The 21,831-nt window shown below is 34.0% G+C and overlaps 1 protein-coding gene and 1 pseudogene across 1 annotated transcript; one reads left to right on the top strand and one right to left on the bottom strand.

Moving 5' to 3' along the window:
- Positions 1-239: 239 nt before the first annotated feature.
- Positions 240-851, top strand: LOC139842051 (uncharacterized). Its single transcript, XM_071832228.1, has one exon. It carries the CDS (start codon positions 240-242, stop codon positions 849-851), a length of 612 nt encoding a protein of 203 aa, XP_071688329.1.
- Positions 852-7,698: 6,847 nt separating this feature from the next.
- Positions 7,699-9,682, bottom strand: LOC139842050 (uncharacterized; annotated as a pseudogene).
- Between the last annotated feature and the right edge of the window lie 12,149 nt (positions 9,683-21,831).

The following is a 21,831-nucleotide window of genomic DNA, read 5'->3' as shown; positions in this document are numbered from 1 at the left end:
TAGCGCCAACTGATGGCGAAATTTTATACCTTTATATATCAGTGGCAAATGAAGCTTTTGGCTCAGTTTTAATCGTGGAAAGAGATAAAATACAAAAGCCTGTGTATTTTGTCAGTAAAGCCCTTACGGGAAGTGAAATAAACTATGCGCCGATTGAGAAGTTTGTGTACGCGCTTATTTTAACATCGCGAAGGCTAAGAAGATTATTTTAGGGGCATCCAGTACATGTGTTAACCAATATGCCGATCAAGCAAGTCTTAAAAAAACCAGAGATATCTTGCAGACTTGCGTTGTGGGTGGTAGAGTTGGGTGCTTATCAAATATCTTACCTTCCGCGAAGTGCTGTAAAGGGTCAGGTTATGGCGGATTATCTCGCTGAAATGTCTGGAGAATTGGAGGTTATTAATGAGCGAACAACGTTAAAACCGATAATGAGTGAAACTTGGGATTTATTTACTGATGGTGCTTCATGTGCAGAGGGCGCAGGTGCGGGTTTGGTTTTGTCAAGCCCAAGTGGTGAAGACCATACATACGCGTTGCGTTTTAATTTTGATGTGACAAATAATGAAGCGGAGTATGAAGCGATACTTGCTGGTTTAAATATTGCACGAAGAATAGATATAACTAAGTTACGGGCATTCACAGATTCGCAGTTAGTAGCAAATCAGTTTAATGGATCTTTTGAAGCACATGATTCTTCAATGCAGAAATATTTGCAATTATTGAAAGATTTAGCAGAGCGGTTTGAATACTTTGAACTCGCACAAGTGCCAAGAATTCAAAATAAGAAGGTGGATGCTTTAAGTAAATTGGCTGCTTTTGCGTTTTCACACTTTCAAAAACAAGCTTAGGTTGAGGAATTGCCAAGCAAATCAATAGATAATGACTTAATGGTTGCGACTGTTGAAGAGGAGCAGTCAAATTGGATGGAACCAATTTTGCAATACATTCGCAGTGATGTTTTGCCAAATGATAAGCGCGAAGCTCGCCTAGTAAGAGAGCGAGCACCAATGTATATCATTCAAAATGATATCTTATATCGCAAATTATATTGCGGTCCAATGATGCGATGTGTTGGACCAATTGAGGCAGAAATGATAGTTGATGAAGTGCATAGCGGTTCTTGTGCACTGCATTCAGGCTATAAAACTATTGCTGTGAGAATTATGCGGATGGGTTACTTTTGGCCATCCCTGTATCGCGATGTTGCAAAAATTGTTAAGAGATGTAAAGGTTTCCAAAGGCATGCTCCGCAAAATTGAATGCCAAGGCATGATATGATTCCTGTCAATTCGCCATGGCCATTTCACAAGTGGGCTATTGACATTGTAGGACCATTTCCTGCGGGACCTGGCAATGTCAAGTTTCTAATTGTGGCAATTGATTACTTTAAAAAATGGGTGGAAGCTAAGGCGGTTCGCACTATCACTGGTGTGCAAGTGCGAAACTTTGTGTGGGAATACATTGTTTGCAGATTTGGTATTCCGCGTGAATTGGTTAGTGATAACGGTGCACAAATAGCAAAAGATCCTTTTAAGGCATGGTGCACTGATTTGAATATAATACAAAAATTTACATCAGTAGCGCATCCACAGGCTAATGGATTATGCGAAGTAACCAATCGCGATATTGTAAATGGCATTAAAAGGAGGTTATGCGAAAAGCGAACCGGTTGGGTGGATGAATTACCCATTGTGTTGTGGGCACATCGCACTACTTTCAAGAAAAGCACAGGGAAAACACCTTTTAGTTTCGTGTATGGCTCTGAGGCAGTAATACCCGCTGAAATTCTTGTGCCAACGCATAGAGTCGCTAACTTTGAAGAAGAAGCAAACGATGATGCATTGGGCGAGAATTTAAATTTCATTGAAGAGCGAAGGTTAATGGCTGCTATCAGAGAAGCGAATAATAAACAGCAGATTGCAAAGTATTATAATAAACGAGTACGAGCTTTGTCTTTCGATATAGGCGAATGGGTACTGCGAAATAATGAGGCAAGCAGAGCAGAAAAGCTTGACAAATTGGGACCTAATTGGGAAGGCCCTTATTAAATTGTAGCAATTAATGCAGCAGGTTCATATAAGCTCGCGAATATGGATGGGCGAACTTTACCTAATGCGTGGCATGCTATTTTACTAAAGCGATATTATGCATAACTTTGCACAAAGTTATATGTAACCTAAGATGCATATGCGTAATGTGCGAAATTAGCTTCAAGGCTTGCAGTTGATATTCTTTTTATGTCTTCTAATTTTTAATTTTTACAAGTCTTGATCACGCTTGTAAGAATTTCAGAATTGGCATCAGAACGAATATGCGAAATATTTACTTGTGAAATGCAAATGATTATGAAATGTTTTATACTTTGTTTCATAATGTTGTGATATTTCACAGTGTTTAGATAGCAAAGTGATGATAATGTCCACTTTGGCAGCAAAAATTATTGCGAAAGGAGTTTATATCCTACATGTTTGATTTAGCCAATGCTTAGATGCTTCGCAATGCTAATTGATTGCCTAAGGATCGTTACGACGGACTTAGAAGATTCATAACGTATAAAAATATATGCATACAGATTGTTTCACAAAAGTACACATTTATTATGTGCACAATAATAAAAGTTGGAAATTACAAAGGACAAGTCCGTGTTATGAATATCTGATAATGAAAGCGCTATATAAATAAAAGTATTTGCAAATATAAGAAAAAGAGAAATTTTATTAATAATGACGCAGAGGCAGCTACGTACTGTTATACAAAGCGAGTTTCTACTCCTTGGTTAAGTCAAGCTTGATGATGTCATCTGCAGTGACATCCTCTCGCTTGCTTATTGCAGCTATCTTAGGGAGGGGAATTTCGGGTATGCCCTGCTGAGCAACTGCGTATGCTGATTTTGCCTCTTCTAAAGAGCAAAGGCGATCAGCAATGGCAGATGGTAGTGGATCTGGCAGTGGGCAGTTGATGGCAATATCGTCCATAAACTCTACCCTCTCGCGTAGTTTTAATGCGGCAGCGAATGTTGAAAAATTCTTGGAAACAGGCTTGGAATTGAGAATTTTCCTAGCCAATTCGGGGAGATGTTGGCGGAGCTTGGTGAACTCAAGCTCCGCAGAAGCTTTAGAAGCTAGAGCGCTGTCCCGCTCTGCTGTAAGCTTCGCCACATCCTCTGACAGCGATTTGATGGTGGATTGCAAATTGTTTTCTTTCTCAGTCGCAGTAGAAACTTGTTGTTTCAAGTCATCAACAGTGGTTTTTTGCTGCGGTGAGTTCGTAGGAAAGGTCAACACAGCATTTCTCGCTGTCCGCAGCTTTGGCCTTCTCGGTGTGATATTTTGTTTTTTCAGCTTCAAGAACGTTGAAAAACTGTTCTTGACGGCAAATCATATCATATGCGAATTTAAAGCACATGTAGAAATTTTGAACAAAACTGTTATGCGCATCCAGCGCAGAGAGCTTAGAGAACTCAAGGCGAAGCTCGCCGGGGATTGCTAACTTCATCTGTTGGCGCTGATCCAGAGCAGCAGCAGCTGAAGCATAAGTGTATCCTGATAAACCATCAATCCGCACTCCGTAGGAGTCGGGTGGAGTGCGGAACAACTCTGTGATCTGATCAATAGTGTTTGGGCTGGCAAACACGGGATCACCAGTGGAATCGCCTGCAAGATAAAGCAATTGGTTAGCTAGCGAAACAAATGAATAATGCATGTTATTCACATGAAACAATAATCGCGATGTACCAGTTTGCTGGTCCCCTTCGTAATCCGGCGTAATTGGATTATCAAAAAGAGCGTCGTCTTGTTGTTTGAGCTTTTTACTTTGTGATTGTGGCAGCGTCTGTAATGGTCGCTTGGTGGAGCTTGGCTTTGTATAAGGCGATTTGGAAGTTAAGTCGACAATTGGAATGGATTGCTTCTCTTTCGATGATGCCGATTTAGCCTCCGGGCTTGTTAATAGTTTGGTGATCAAGGTTTTTGGGTTAACCTTGCTATCAACCTCGTCGATTTTCATTTTTGGAATGAAGGTAAAGTTGTGAATAAAGAAGAAAGTTGTAAAGGCTAATTGAGAATTTGATTAATTGCGAAGAAATTCAGAATATGCAAGTGGGAAATTTGTTATTTTGGTCCATGGTATATATAGGGGATGCAAATGTAATACTTGGTTGTGTTGTTTGTTCGTTGAGATAATTCAAACGATAACATTTTAGATAATGAATAACAACGGTAACTTAGTTTGCTGTAACGGTAACAAAGATAGAGCGTAAATGTCTCAATGCGAGTAATGGTTATGACAACTGCGAATTTTTAGAGTTTATCATGATACATCTGCTATGCGAGATGTATCATAATAAACTGAGGGGACTTGATCATATACATAGCATTGTATATGTATATTTTATTTGCTAAAGGCTAAAAGCAGAATTACGCGAATTATAATCCAAAGTTATGCAATATCTGCTGAAAATAAGCACATCAGTTATGTTTTCGCATTAACAAAAGACTGCGGTTTAATCCGCTAAGTTTTCGCGGATAGTTAAGCAATCCGCAACCCGCGGATATTTCGAATACTATAAATAGAGAGCATGGCCTCTCATTTATAGGTTGTTGATTCTCTGCCATTTGCCCAAGCCTTTGTGATTTCCACTTGTGATCTTGCCCAAGGGATTTTTACATCGCGCTAAGGTGAATCATGCTAATTGACAATCAAGACCGGGTCGGGGTGGTTGATCACTTGATTGCTAAAGTGAAAGACGATCATCGGGGCCCAAAATAATCATCAAACATCCCATCCTTCATCTTATTATTGCACTCAATTCGTAATTAAGTAATTCATTAATTATGGATTGATCAAATGAGCTGCGTGGTTGTATGGTAATGGCATTGAATGAAGAATACACAAGTGAGTCTACAGTCGTTAAGAGTGGAGATGAGTTAGCTATTATACCTCCCATAAGTGGAGGCTAAAATCTTTCGTATCTATTCAGTGTTCACTTGTCTGATTGATGTGTACTTTCATTTGACTCTCTTTTGATTCTATATTACATAATGAATGTAATATTTACCTGGATATCTTTTTGTCGTTTTAATCATGTATTTTTCATTTTTAATTATACTGTGCATACATTCGAGCAAAAACAATTTAATGTCAACGTTAACGGAATCCCACCAAAACAACGTAAAATTCAATAACGAGCAATCGAAAAAAGGTTTAGTACTCTGTTGCATATCACCTAAGCTAATAACGGATGACATGCTTTTAGTCTATCTGTATGTACAATGGAAAAAATAACAAGTATTGAACTTATGATCAAAAAATAGAAGTTTTGCAACCGCAGTTACTAACATCGTTTGTGGTAATTGGTAACGAACATAAACATATACAATCTTTATGCGGTTAACTTCCTCTAGAGCTACTACGGTTTGTGTTGTATCAAATACAAGTTACAAAACTACCTAAACAGTAAACAGACACACCACTGAGAGTGAGTTGCACACTGAAGCTAGCCTCGGCTCAGGAGTGGACAATTTCTCGAAAGACCCGCTCCCCCTGTTCCCATCCCCCTAATCTCAACCCAGGGTCATAGTGTTGTGGGCGAAACCCACATGGGCGCAAGCCTATGAGTTGTACGCCTCTATCACGCTGCACTGCACGTGAATCCAATTATCCATTATTACGTATACAACATAACATTAATATTTAATATTAATACTATATACAATTGAGGAAAAAGGTTACTATTCCTCAATAGTAACTCCTTTGTCCTTTTTATGTTTTTTTTTTTTAAATTATTTTCGTCTTTGTTCCACCAGCTCTAACCTCCATACTTCCGGCAACGCAACTTTTAGAACCTACGCACATAGCTTTTAGACCTAAAAAACCTCATAAACCCACCCCAAGCTTTGAACAAAAATACTTTCATTTTCCTAGCGAAATAAAAAGACATCTCTACACAAATTAACTCGCATCATATTTTCGAACGTACAATTTTTACCAGCAATCGGTCTGAAGCGCACTGCCACACGCCACACACATAGGCCATCATTTATAACAATTAATTTGATACATCTCAAAAAAAATATTATACGACATAATTTGGACAGCTTAGGATAATTAATTTATTACAACCCATATAGTAATATATGACAATATGTTTCTTTGCAATAATATGTTCTTTGCAATTGTATTAAATGTTTAATATGTTAAAACGAATTATGGTTTTATAGGTACGTTAACTGCTTTGCTTTAATATATTCTTATTATAATATATAATTGAATGCTACAAAAAAGTTTTACGTAAATGAGGGGTGGCCGCCACAACGCGCGGCTGACCACCCTGCTTCTTGTAAACAAATAACAAAACAGGATTATTGAATTTCCTTCTTCATTGATCAGGTTTACAGTTGCTAAAAATAATCTACCTAGATGATCAGCTTCTAAAAGGCCCAAAATGCCCCGGTCAATCTGAACCATCTCATACACAAATATAAATCAGGCGTTAGGAACTCACTCAGGCATGGAGCCATGTATTTGTAAGTATATATACCACATAAATTAACAGACATGTCACTTAACTAATACAATATCATCATTGACATGACGTGAGCCTTGAATCCACAAACTCATGCAAGGTGTAAAATTCTCAATTAGATTATTTATTGGTGAAGATCTACCAAAGGTAGCAAATATATAAACATATTATAGCTTTCGCATAAACCATCTAGAATGCTGTAAAGTTTGACTATTGGAATCCTGTTAAGTTTGACTATTAGAATAAACAAGCAACATAAGAAATCATATGCGACATAATCAAGACCATGTATCATCCTTCTTGAAATGAAATGCCCACTTGTAGACATAGTATACTTAATTATTATATGTTTTCCCAAATTTCTATATCATTCTCCATTTTAATAACTTCAATTTACTTCATCAAGTTTCACGGAAGTACAAGACGAAGTATGAACAACAAAGCTCTTTATATAATTGCAACAATTAGTCATCAAGGTTATTTCTTGGTTAAGCATTTTGACATAATGTGTGCACGTGGTACTTTAGTACACAAACTACACCAGCGTTCACTGTTCATTAAGCCGGTCATTTAGTCTTATGCCTATTTATATGCATTTCCTAGTTAACCATCTCCAGTTAAACCACAGAAGAACCGAAATAAGATGGACATCTAAGGGACCATTAGCACACAACATCCAACATTTGTAGCCTTTAAGGCTTTCATAAAGTTTAAATTTTAAAATCTAGACCACTGCTATGAATTGATGTACAAGCAAAGTGTTTCAAATTTTTAGTTCTTATAACAATTAGCATTAGCATATTGTAGTGAGTAACAATTACCAGGTACAGAGTATCTGCAACAATAATACGGAAAGATTGCTTCATAGAGGAGGGTAGCCGGTGGCGATTCCAGGATTATAAATCAATGGTGTCCCGGAATTCGTTTCGATACCCATTATATTTGCTATTTTAGTGATAGTCTACCTTTAAAAAGAATAGAATTTCGAAAAATATATGGGATCCGAGTAGCAGAATTTAGTGGTGTTCTATACAATTCAAAAGAAAAACTATAGATTTGAAAAGTATATGGGGTCATACATTTAAAATTAGTGGTGTCCTATACAATTTACAGAGTATTTTCTACTAAAAATTTTCAAACTAGCGGTGTCCCGTGACTCCATGGGTCTATACTTAGAATCCTGAGGGTAGCTCTAGCGGTTCATTATAGTCATAGAAAGTGAATTCACTTCCATATCGGCATATTGCTCGAATCGCTTATCATATTACAAGAGTTGCACAAGTAAATCATGATACATTTTCTGAAAGAAATTTGAACACGAACACACAAATTACAAATTACTAAATTCAAAATTAACCTTTGCATTTTCTCAAATCGCTAATCATATTTTAAATATTGTACAGGCACATTGAGAGAAAGTTTCTGGAAACAAAATAAATATGTATATACGATACGTGAGTATATATACCTTGAGATAAGCGTAGAAGGTAGGACACGCAATGCAAGCAACAGAAGGTGTGGAATTCATCAAAGTATATAGCGCGTAAACTTCACGTGCCACCGTCTCCGCAGTTCCACGGTTCGTACCAGAACTGACTGAGATTCCAATTTCCGTTACTAACCTCACTTCTTTTTTCATCCTCTGCTGCGGTAACTTGCGGTGGCCAGTGGCGAAAACAGAATTTTTTTTTCACCCGGGGCGAATTTTTTTAAAAAAACGTAGCAACTCTTTGAGAGCATCTGCTGCTGTAACTCCGTCGTTGCTTGCGTCAGAACCAGTAGTTTTGGTCTTTCATTTCCTCCATTTTCTAGGGTTTACTGAATTCGAGTTGTTTCAGCGCTTGAAGTTAAACACGGTTGACGGTGGTTTACAATAATTTTCACAAAATTTCACAATGAGCTACTAAGTTTAAATATATAACATTTCATACACTTTTAAATAATTATATTTATTTTCTTTTGTTCAAACTTGAAACATAGAAGTATACTATATTATTGATGGTTGGATTAGGGGCTGAGTTTATGCATCTGTATTAGGCTTAGGGTAAGGTGGTTGTCGTTGTTGTTTGACATTTCAATTGTAATTCATACTAGTTAAAGACCCGCGAATTCGCAGGGTTATTTTATGAATTCTATTTACAGTAAAATTAGAATATTTACACCCAAATATATACTAACAAATATATACTAATTAATGGTCTTTTTATATGACTCAACCATGACCTTTAACTACATTTTGTAAACAACATTATTATAATTATAAAGCATAGAAGCATAGATAGTTACATAAAAGTAGTAGTCATTCAAAACCCATCAAAATGTTTACCCCATAATGAATTTACAACCCAAAATATAGCAAAGATCGTTTACGACATAAACAATTGCCATTCAAAAGAGGTGAACATTCACATAAAGTTGAACAACATTCAGTCTTACTTGAGTTGCACACGAAGAACATTATTTTTTACATGAAGGATAACTTGTCGCCAACTTTAACATGATTGCCTTTAACAAAACCACCTCAGCCACAAATGTGCGGCTTTTGATGTGTGTTGCCCTGGTTCTTTAATTTTGCGGTCCATGTAGTAATATGACGATTGACAAGTAGTAAATCGTTGTAGTTTTCGATGCCGGAAGCCTTAACGAAAGTCTTTGTAAGTGGCTGAAATTTTTTTATCATAGATAGTTAGTTAGGGATAATGGTTCCAAAATAAGAACTAAGACCAACAATTTTACAATAAGGAGACAAAGATTATAAGGTATGAAATAATAAACCTTTAAATTTACACTGTAAGTAACATCAACTAACACCAACAATTTGATCATGATAACAACAACGTTTGAAGAAAGACGTGAACAACAAATAAATTGAATGATAATCCCTAATCCAAACTTCCACACAAGTAATCTTAGTCAATATTGTAGTTTTGAGTATATTTGTAAATTTATCAACTAAAATAATGTAAAATTCAAAAATTCACTACTGATAAAGGTTTCAATACTGATAAAGGTAAAAAGTTACCTCGACAACGGTACGCTAATTCTTGATTCTAGATGTCGTATATAATAATCATATTTGCAAATTTGGTTTATGCTCCAATTCGTTTCCTGAATTATCACGCAAGTACCTTGTAGACCTAAATCAATACCTAACATCACGAATTTGTACAGACACAAATAAGCAATGTTTAGCTTGAAATAATGAACAAAAGATTGAATAAGAGTACCTGGTTAGCATACTGAATTCCTTATGACATCAACTCTTCCATGGCAGCCATATCTTTTGTCCTACAAATTGCAGGATACGACCCAACAAAAAAGATAAGGAAACAAATTTGTAGTATATAGTACTCCCTAATGACTGTCATTTCGTCACATACACACTACACACCTAATTATCACGTAATAAGGAAACTTGACACAATTCTAATTGAATATACCTGACCAAGAATTCAAGTTTATCAAACAAAAAAGCACACAATGCAGAACTTCTATTAACACATATTCAAAAGTATTACACGTGTCTAAACTAAAAATGATAAAAATGATGATGTTTTCACCAAAGTTGGCTTTATGCCACAAAGAATCTTAGAAGTGTTGGCTGCATATCAATTTATCAAAAAGGGTTTTAATAAGTAATGTACCTGGAGAAGTAGGTAAGTTTAGAGTTTCTATAAGGAACATGATATTCCTTCTTTGCCAAGGCACAAAAAACATCACTTAGTTAAGATAAAATCTTATTAACTGCCTGACAATATAACCAAAACAAATTAGTATCTCTACGTCTTCTTCATGAACAAAGCAGACAAAAAAAAAAAACATATTTTATGGTTAGACACATGTGTCCCCTTTAATCGCTCCCTGGTTGCTTTGCTTATAAAAAGTCGTTCACTACCTGCCAAATCAATAAGGGTTTAAAACACCTTGTACTTGTTGCTCTGTCCCCTGTAAGTAAGAAAAAAAAAACAGTGTCAAAATGGTACAATTTATAAACATAAACATGTATGTATGATTACTTAAAGTTACCTCATTTACTCGATAGACCCTTAAAAGGACGAATGATTGTTCATATCTGTCTGACTTAGAAGAAAATAAAAGAAAAAACAACAAAGTAAATTAAATTTAACTTGTCAAATAATATATAATGTTTAGAAAGTCAATCTGACCTAACCCGGCTGATGGGTGCAGCGGTGTATACGAAATAGCTATATTTTTATTACGAAATACGATACAATTTACACAAGTTATTTATTTATTTATTTATAGAGTGGATATACCTAAACCTTGCTACAACACTATAGGCAGTGTACCTAATCGTAAAGTAGTGTAGTTTTTAGTAAGTCCGGTTCGTTCCACAGGGAGCTAGCTGATTTTAACGCTATATTTTTAACTACTATATTTATATAAAATATATATAATTATATATAGTAATATTATTATAAAAGGGGGGGTTTACCGTTTAATGACCGGTTTGTCGATTTTAAATAATGCGTAAAGATAAATGACGATAATATAAATGATAGAATTTAAATTGCGATAAAGTAAATTGCAGTAATTAAAATGACAGTAAATAAAGGTACGATGAAATATGAAATAAAACAATTATGCTTATTTAAACTTCTGTAATCATGATGTTTGACGTTTTGATTTTAATTAATTGTTACCCGGGTTAATTGTCCTTTGTCCTGGTTTATTTGATACCTATCTGGTTTTTGTCCATAATAGTCCATCGGTCATAATTATAAAATGCTCGTCAAATTAACCTTATTCCCGAAGTCAAATATTCCAACTAATTAGGGATTCGCACTGTAACAAGGTTTTAATACTTTGTTAACAATTACACCAATTATCCTTGTATGTAGTCCACCCCTATTTTAATGAGATATGAATATTAATTTACCCACTTGATCAGAATGAATAATCAATTACCCAACCCGAATAATTAATTAAATGATCGTAAAAGATGTCGTATAAACGTCAAGAAATAGAACATACATAATCATTTTAATAATTATTAGATTAACTAATTTGAAGATATGTTCGACAGGTTCCAATGAGTTGTCATTCGATTAGACAATACCCCCTATCTTTTAATAGTCAATAGTCCAATGTCCACAAGTGTCGGTCTTTTGTCCAAACCTTAATTATGGTACAAAATCTAATAACCCCGTCTTAATATTTAGTCCAACATCACGATTACTTCGGCTCAAATAAGCATAATAATAACTTAGTTACGAGACATTAATTTAAAAAGGAAGAACATAGCTTACAGTGGTGATTAATCGCGTAGCGTTACACGGACAGAGTTCTGACTTTAAAACCCGTAAAACATTTCTTACATTAACCCAACTAAACCATAATTTATTATTAATCTTAATTATAATTAAAATTATAATTATAATTATATATTACATAGAGAGAAAGAGAGATTGAAAAAAAATGTGTTAAATTCGTCCGAAAAATGCTGAATTTATAGAATGTGGCCTGCTACAGTAACTCATGCGGTCGCATGAGATTTGTGCCTTCTGGCCATGCGATCGCATGGCCGTCATTTCCTGGTCACATACTTTTTGGCTCCTAGCTTGTCGACATATTTATTTAATATATATAATATATAATATATATATATATATATATATATATATATATATATATATATATATATATATAATTTTATATAATTATATATATTATATTATATTCATGTGCATAGTTGATTTGTAATTTTAGCTCCGTTGCGTCGTGCGTTGATAGTTGGCTCAGGTCCCGGTTCTGAATTTTCGAACGTCCTTTCGTACGATTTTATATCTTGTACTTTGCATTTTTGCGTCTTGTACTCTTGTAACTTTTGAGACGTTTCTTATCAATAATTTGAACCACTTGGATTGTACTTTGTACTTTTGAGCTTTTTGGTCGTTTGCGTCTTCAAATCGTCGTTTTCTTCTTTTGTCTTTGCACTTATTTATTTAAACGATTATTACATAAAAATAGAACAATAGTAACTAAAAACTTTACATATTGGAAAGATATTGATACTAAATATATGTTCATTTGGAGCACTATCAAATATCCCCACACTTGAACGTTGCTTGTCCTCAAGCAATACAGAACTTGAAATAAAATCACACTTCACTCGAATTACTTTTTTTATTCTCACACTTTATACATCAGTGATTTTAATACAGCGGTATAAACAATGATAGTAACGATGTAGTTTATAGTCCCACATGACTATGAAAATTTAGATCCTTTAAGGAAATTGGATCTTTATGAAAATATTTGATCTTTTGAAAATTCATTCTAGCTTTTACCCTAGCTAAGTTTTCCGGAATAACCCTTCACCGGTGTTTGCAAAATATTTTTGTGGGTTTCAGTTTTGAAAATTTTAGCTCAAAAACTTGTGGTTTTGTGTCACCCACTTGCTAATCCTTGTATTAGGAAAGCAACACGTCCAGTATACTTGCTCCGTATATTACCTTTCGGTAAACTACCGTCCGGTTGTAAAGGAAAGCGTTGAACAAGCAACTGTTAAGGCAATGTCTAATGACATGCAAATGTTCATGGTCCACAATGTGTCGGATGCAATTACTATCCTTTGTAGGAGAAATAGTAAAGATCACCCTATAATTTTTCGGTCTGGTACAAGGTCCTGTCTTCGACCATGCTATGCAACCACCGTTCTTACGGTTGACACCCAATTTGGTTCAGGTTACCTATTGAATTCCAGGTGAATTCTTAGGATTTTACGTTCAATGGTAATGAACGTATTGAAAATAGGTTTTCAGAAAACAAATCGGTTTTAATTTGATCAAAATATTTTCTCGTTCAAGCTCGAGTTTAGATATCATCGAATTCCATGAGTTTGTAATTCTCAATCTTTAAGGTCAATCTCAAGGATTGAGTAATATCAGGCTTAAAAGCTGATTTTTAATCTTTAAAGAGATTATCCTTTCTGGGGGTCTGATTCATTAGTCTTATCAAGCTAATTTGCACGACGCCCTCCCCATTTTACGAGACAGATCCTCTCATGGTTAGGATAAGTCTGACCACTTGGCGACCCTGTTTGATGCTGAGGTCCGTGGATTTTCTGCTGATTTTAGAGATGATTTTTCTAGATTTTTCGTCAACCTACAGCTGGTCTGGACGACAACTTCCTGACCTAAATCAAGAAGCGCGTGTCTTTTTCGGAAGACTTTACTTCCTTTTAATGATGGAATTGATTCATCGTGAAGATCCATCTTTCTTTCAAATATATTACAGTAAATTAGGTAAAATTGATTAAAATCGTCCAAAGCAAAAGTACCTGCAATAATCTGTACCAAATATGTGATATGTGTTTTAAAGAAATTGGTATATTCTTCCCACACTTAGCTTTTATTTATTTTTTTCTTTGCCTTTTTATTCTCCTCTATTCCATTTTAAATGAATTCTAACGTTTTGGGTTGTTTCTCCATTTATGTTCTCTCCTAGGTAACAATAATTTCGGTATTATAACCTAGTTTTATCGTTCATAAATATGTATAAACATGATTTTGAATTCATTTAGTTGAAATTTTTTCAAATTTTCACAAAATTTGGCAATTAAACTAAGTGTAAACCCGAGAGAATTTATAACCCTTCCCCACACTTGAAATCTTGCAATGCCCTCATTTGCATGAAATCAGTAAAAATTTAAATTCATGAGGGTGAGTAGTGTAGAAAAATGATTAAAAATACCGAGTTTGCAAACATATTATTTTATATCACATTTGATATTTTGCGTCTTGTCGTCAAAATTAGTAGCTTTTGCTGAACTTAATGTCAGTCTTTGAAAGTACGATGTTTTACCCTGTTTGTACATAACATAAAATACAAACATATATATACATAATATTTTTTTTATTTTTTTATAAAACCTTTATTTATTAAAACAATTTAAATGAATAATTAAAAATTGTCGTTTCAAAGCGAGTGTTTTAATAAGCAAAGATTTTCGGGGTTTTTTTTTAATTTTTTTGGGTATACTTTAGATCAATAAAATTAAAAAGAATGATAACAAAATTTTTCGCCCCGCCCTCGGGTAAAGCAATTTCGGTTCTATGACCTAGTCTTCAACTTACGATGAATTTTAGAAATCATTTTTTAAACTTAATGAAATAAAGTAATTTTTATTTTTTAAAATCACACAAAAATTAAATTTAAAAATGTAAATTAATTTCATACAAAACCTACAAAACAAAAAATTTTAGAATGGGGGGAGAAAACTAGTTTTTTAGTGTCTGCTAGTGGAAAAGACCAATCGGATTCCATTCTCGGAACTACATGAGAACAGAACAACTAACTCTAGACAACATTTTCTTTTTAGAACATTTGAATCTCCCCACACTTAGGTAGCTGTGGTGTCTAAATTGTGATTAACTTCATTGTCAATTTCTTTTGGACCATAATCAACTTGCATATCTGTGACTTTTGCTTTAAGCCATTTGTCAGATTTATGTGTAATATCCACAAATTCAACTAGTTTTGCCTTTTCTTTAGGCGATAGATTGGATACTAACCGGTTACATAACTTAAAGTTTCCCTTGATTCTAGCATCGCGAATCCGTTTAATAAGTTTCTTCATTGAACTATTAATAACGGGATCATTTAATTTTGTATCACCAACGGGGTTCTTTGTTATCAGGTCATTATTAGGTGTTACTTCATCTTCCCCACACTTAGGCGTTTTATTATTGTTAAGTACTACCGTTGGAGTTGGTAAAACAACATGGTTCTTACCAATCATTTTTGTTGGTTTAACGATTTTGGTTGGTGGAGATTTAGACTTTCGACTCACAAAGGTGATCGATTTTTCATCATTACTAAGTGTCATTCTACCTTTTCTTACATCAAATAACGCCCTGGTGGAGGCTAAGAATGGTCGGCCTAAAATTAGAGGAATGTTTGAGTCCTCTTCTATGTCAATGACAATGAATTCGACTAGAAAGGTTAAATTACCCACTTGAATGGGTAGGTTGTCAGCAATTCCAACTGGGTGCTTAATGGTTTGATCAAAGAGTCAAACACTCATTTCCGTTGGACTTAACTCACCTATTCCTAATCTCTTATATAATGAAAGAGGCATAACACTTACACTCGCACCTAAATCTGCTAGTGCATCATACATGACACAATCACTAAGTAGACAAGGAACAATAAATTCACCCGGATCACCCACCCTGGGTGGAGGTTTTGGTGGAACTGTCTTCACCGGGTTTATCTTTACGGTTTTTGTTTCTTGTACTTTCTTATTCTTTTTCTTCTTCCAGAGGTATCACAAACTTTATTACCTATTACTTGCTCATACTCAACTCCTTTTCTTGGAAACGGGATGGGTGGTCTGTATGGTGCCACTACTGGCTTTAAATACTCGGGTGGTGGTGGTGGTGTTGTAACTTCTTCATTGTTACTCACATCTAAAACCTTCCCATCTTCTGATGCTGGTTTTTCAGAATTCGTTGAAATCATATTAACATTCTCATTTCGGGAATTTACTTCAGTATTACTCGGTAGCTTTCCTTGTTCCCTCTCACTCATCATGCTAGCAAGAGTACCTACATGTTTTTCTAGATTCAAAATGGAAGCTTGTTGAGTTCTTAATGTCTGATCAAACCTCTCATTTGTTTGGGTTTGAGATGTAATAAATTGTGTTTGAGATTCCATTAGCTTTGCCATCATTTCTTCCAGATTTAACTTTTTCTCTTCGGTTTGTTATGGTGGTTTATACAAGCTAGCTCTTTGTTGATTGAAAGTGTTGTTTTGAGTTGGTTGGTTATTCGGACCTTGTTGGTTATACGAATTATTGTTGGGTCCAATTGGATTGTAAAGAATGTTTTAATTTCAATTGAAGTTTGGCCTTAGCGGTTGATAATTATTTTGATAATTATTTCCCGGCCTTTGGTTCATGTAGGAAACATTCTCTCGTTGTTCCATGGTTTTCTCAATGTGACAATCTTTCATTAAGTGTGGTTCACCGCATTGCTCACAACTGATTCGTATTGCGTGAATATCTTTATTCATTTTTTCCATTCGTCTCTCGAAAGCATCTATTTTTGTGGAAACGGAATCAAAGTCATGGCTAGAATCGGATCTAGCCGCTTTAGATGAACGAAAGATATCTTTTTCTTGGTGCCACTCATGTGAGTGGGAGGCTTTGTTATCAATGATTTTGTGAGCTTCGGTTGCAGTTTTTTTCATAATGGAACCACCAGCTGCTATGTCGATGTCTTTTCGTGTAGTAATGTCGCATCCTTGGTAGAATATTTGTACTATTTGATAGGTATCTAAACCATGTTGCGGACATCCTCTTAACAACTTTCCAAATCTTGTCCACGCCTCATATAGAGTTTCATTTGGCTTTTGCGTGAACGTAACAATTTCTCCTTGAAGTCTCATGGCTTTAGATGCCGGAAAGAATTGTTTAAGAAAATTTTCAACTAAGACATCCCATGTGTCAATCGCCCCTTCAGGTAACGATTCTAACCAATCTTTGGCTTCTCCCTTTAAAGTCCAGGGAAATAACATGAGATATATCTGTTCATCCTCCACTTCTCTGATTTTAAATAGAGTACATATCCTATTAAAGGTACGAAGATGTTCGTTTGGATCTTTTTTGGCGTACCACTATATTGGCATTGATTAGTTACCATGTGTAAGATTTGTCCCTTGATTTCATAATCTGGTGCATTAATATCTGGCTTAATAATGGCGCGACCTTGGCCCGTGCGTGTTGCTCTCATTCGGCCTTCCATACTTAGAGGTTCTGTTACTTCCATAATTGAATTTGTTGAATCTGAATCACTAGAGGATTCTGATTTAATGGTTTCTTCCTCGACAATCTCTGGATGAGTAATTTGTGGTTCCGGAGGAATGATTAGTGGTTTAGGATCTCTGAATTATCCCTGAATATCCTCTGGATTCTCAATTGTGAGGTTGGGTTCAAAAAATAGATTATTGGAAATTTGAATTGGAGTACTTGGTCGACTTGATGACGATTCTAGAGAAAAATCAACGGCGACAATGTTGGCTAGATGTCTTGATCGAGTTACAGGTGGTGAACATTTTGCTCGGTGCATTCACTGAATATCCTATTAGTTAAAAAAAATAAAAATTATATAAGTTATCAAATTAATAGACTTTTCTAATTTTGCCCACGTTTCGAATAGCCAATAGATGCAGCAGGTAGCCAGGACCCTTTAAATCGGAAGCCCACAACTCACCACTAACAAATCCAACTATTACTAGGAACCAGAAAATTTTGGATGTCTATCAATTTAACCGCTTAAAATAATTTTTCGTTTTGAAATTTTAGAGAAGAAATAGAAAATTCTATGTCCTAAAAACTAGAGCATCGAGAAATAAGAAAGAAAAAGAGCGCGTCGTAAAACGTCAAAAAATAAAAAGTCGAAAAACAATAATAAGAAAGTAGAGCGTCGGAACTTAAAAGTCTAAAAACTAAATCTAAAAAGTTGCTCCTAAAGGTATTAAAGCTTAAAAGGAAATCTATATCCAAAACGACAATAACTTAAAAGGCACTAAAATATATAAACGGCGTCGCAAAATTCTAAAGCGCCTAAATCTTAATCTAAAGAAAAAGCACTTAAGGGATTTTACAGCAAAGTCTTAAAATCTAGAAATAAAAATTAACTGCGGCAAAATACTAATCTTAAAACTAATTACGAATGAAAAATATACAAATTACGAATTAAATGTTTAAAATATACAAATTATAAAAAGAAACAAAAAATGATAAAATCACTTATTTTTATAAAAATATCATTTTTATATTATTATTTTATAAAAGTATTAATTTATATAGTTAATAATAATTATTAAACTTAATAAAACTAATTAAAACTAAAAATAAAACTAAATTACTAATTAATATTTTAATTAAACCCTAAAAACTAAATAATAATAATAAATTTAAAACCCTAGCTGCGTAATAAATGCCTCTGATTTGGCCTGTCAGAACAGCTCATGCGACCGCATGGGTTTTTGTCTTCTGGGTCATGCGATCGCATGGCCCAACAATTTCAGAATTCATTCGGGCTTCGAACAGCTTCGGCCCGTTTAATAATTTTATTAATTATTTTGATTTCAATTTTTTTTTTATTTTTGTAAATGTTACACAATATTTATAAAAATTTAAAATAAACTTATATAAAAACACTTATTAATTTTTTATTATAAACTAAAAATAGAAAATTAATTTTTTTTAAATTATAAAAACTTTTTAATTAACACTTATATATATATATATATATATATATATATATATATAGTAATTTTTTTTTATTTTTTTTATGTTTTTATATAAATACAAAATATTTTTACAAAATTAGAGATAAGAATTATAGCGTAAAAATATAGCATTTCGCCGAGTCCCCGGCAGCGGCGCCAAAAACTTGATGTGTGCAGCGGTGTATACGAAATAGCTATATTTTTATTACGAAATACCATACAATTTACACAAGTTATTTATTTATTTATAGAGTGGATATACCTAAACCTTGCTACAACACTATAGGCAGTGTACCTAATCGTAAAGTAGTGTAGTTTTTAGTATGTCCGGTTCGTTCCACAGGGAGCTAGCAGATTTTAACGCTATATTTTTAACAACTATATTTATATAAAATATATATAATTATATATAGTAATATTATTATAAAAAAGGGAGTTTACCGTTTAATGACCGGTTTGTCGATTTTAAATAATGCGTAAAGATAAATGACGATAATATAAATGATAGAATTTAAATTGCGATAAAGTAAATTGCAGTAATTAAAATGACAGTAAATAAAGGTACGATGAAATATGAAATAAAACAATTATGCTTATTTAAACTTCCGTAATCATGATGTTTGACGTTTTGATTTTAATTAATTGTTACCCGGGTTAATTGTCCTTTATCCTGGTTTATTTGATACCTATCTGGTTTTTGTCCATAATAGTCCATCGGTCATAATTATAAAATGCTCGTCAAATTAACCTTATTCCCGAAGTCAAATATTCCAACTAATTAGGGATTCGCACTGTAACAAGGTTTTAATACTTTGTTAACAATTACACCAATTATCCTTGTATGTAGTCCACCCCTATTTTAATGAGATATGAATATTAATTTACCCACTTGATCAGAATGAATAATCAATTACCCAACCCGAATAATTAATTAAATGATCGTAAAAGATGTCGTATAAACGTCACTAAATAGAACATACATAATCATTTTAATAATTATTAGATTAACTAATTTGAAGATATGTTCGACAGGTTCCAATGAGTTGTCATTCGATTAGACAATACCCCCTATCTTTTAATAGTCAATAGTCCAATGTCCACAAGTGTCGGTCTTTTGTCCAAACCTTAATTATGCTACAAAATCTAATAACCCCGTCTTAATATTTAGTCCAACATCACGATTACTTCGGCTCAAATAAGCATAATAATAATTTAGTTACGAGACATTAATTTAAAAAGGAAGAACATAGCTTACAGTGGTGATTAATCGCGAAAACCCGTAAAACATTTATTACATTAACCCAACTAAACCATAATTTATTATTAATCTTAATTATAATTAAAATTATAATTAAAATTATATATTACATAGAGAGAAAGAGAGATTGAAAAAAAATGTGTTAAATTCGTCCGAAAAATGCTGAATTTATAGAATGTGGCCTGCTACAGTAACTCATATGGTCGCATGAGATTTGTGCCTTCTGGCCATGCGATCGCATGGCCGTCATTTCCTGGTCACATACTTTTTGGCTCCTAGCTTGTCGACATATTTATTTAATATATATAATATATATATATATATATATATATATATATATAATTTTATATAATTATATATATATTATATTATATTCATGTGCATAGTTGATTTGTAATTTTAGCTCCGTTGCGTTGCACGTTGATAGTTGGCTCAGGTCTCGGTTCCGGATTTTCGAACGTCCTTTCGTACGATTTAATATCTTGTACTTTGCGTTTTGCGTCTTGTACTCTTGTAACTTTTGAGACGTTTCTTATCAATAATTTGAACCACTTGGATTGTACTTTGTACTTTTGAGCTTTTTGGTCGTTTGCATCTTCAAATAGTCGTTTTCTTCTTTTATCTTCGCACTTATTTATTTAAACGATTATTACATAAAAATAGAACAATAGTAACTAAAAACTTTACATATTGGAAGGATATTGATACTAAATATATGTTCATTTGGAGCACTATCACCGACCCTCCCAAATTACCCGATTATACATTAACTATGGTCAGATCAAACAAAAACATGTTTCCATTAACATCATTCCTAATGTTATGTAGCCTTTTTCTTGTTCTTTATAAATGATTGTGCACATGAAAACTTGTAGGCCAGTCATATTTGAATAATACAACTGAACTTCCTTTTTCTATATCAGTAAGACACATATTCTGCTATGTTAACTTGATTAATAAGTCCAATGGGATTATACATTTAACATGATTAATAAGTATGTAAAGAGGTACTTGATGTTCAAGTTTAAATAAAGACTCCAAATTACACACCGTATAAAGTTATTTATGGATAGTGATATTTGTACTCGGAACCATGATATGATGTACCTCTTTAGATATAAAATAAACGTCCTTCCTAGTGTGTCGGAGATATAAAGCGAGTGCACCGAAAATGAACGGGAACGGGGTCGATCTAATTTATGTTGAAGCATCCGAAGCAAAACCGCACACTCACAGTTTCTCATGATAAACGTACTTCTTGCTAACTGCTAGAACACAAAGTAGATAAGTTTTACAATAGCAAAAAAATAAAAAAGATAAAAAAAATTAAAATTACGATTTTACTCTATAACTATGGAAAAAAGGGAACGTGTGTAAGTCAATGATATCGCATATTTAATACACGTTTTTCTTAGCGATATCGATCACATTTTAGTCCTTTCGGATACGATTTGGCGTTTATTTCGATAAGTGAAAATAATTTCGAGTTCTAAGACCAAGAAGATTAAATTTGAAGTTATTTGATGGTTTTAGTGACTTTCTATGTAAATGAGTGAAAGAAGTTGGTATGATTCGCGTTTGGGTTGAGTTATGAGTTTTCAGCTCCAGATTCAGCAAACTGGACCTTGAGCGCCGCTCAGATACATGGAGCGCCGCTCCATTAGGCGTGAAAATGAGTTCGAGAGTTTTCAAAAGTCCACAGATCAGGTTATCAGCATATTGAGCACCGCTCAACAATTGGAGCGCCGCTCCATCTCTAGCTGGCTTCAGAATTGGGGTATTTAAG

Source organism: Rutidosis leptorrhynchoides, chromosome 4, assembly GCF_046630445.1.
Source record: "Rutidosis leptorrhynchoides isolate AG116_Rl617_1_P2 chromosome 4, CSIRO_AGI_Rlap_v1, whole genome shotgun sequence".
Taxonomy (NCBI): Eukaryota; Viridiplantae; Streptophyta; class Magnoliopsida; order Asterales; family Asteraceae; genus Rutidosis; species Rutidosis leptorrhynchoides.
Note: the sequence above shows the minus strand (reverse complement) of the source record. Positions and strands in the feature narration are given on the sequence as shown.

Excerpts from the sequence above, each read along its gene's own strand:
- LOC139842051 (XM_071832228.1), top strand. The coding sequence starts at position 240 with ATGCCGATCAAGCAAGTCTTAAAAAAACCAGAGATATCTTGCAGACTT.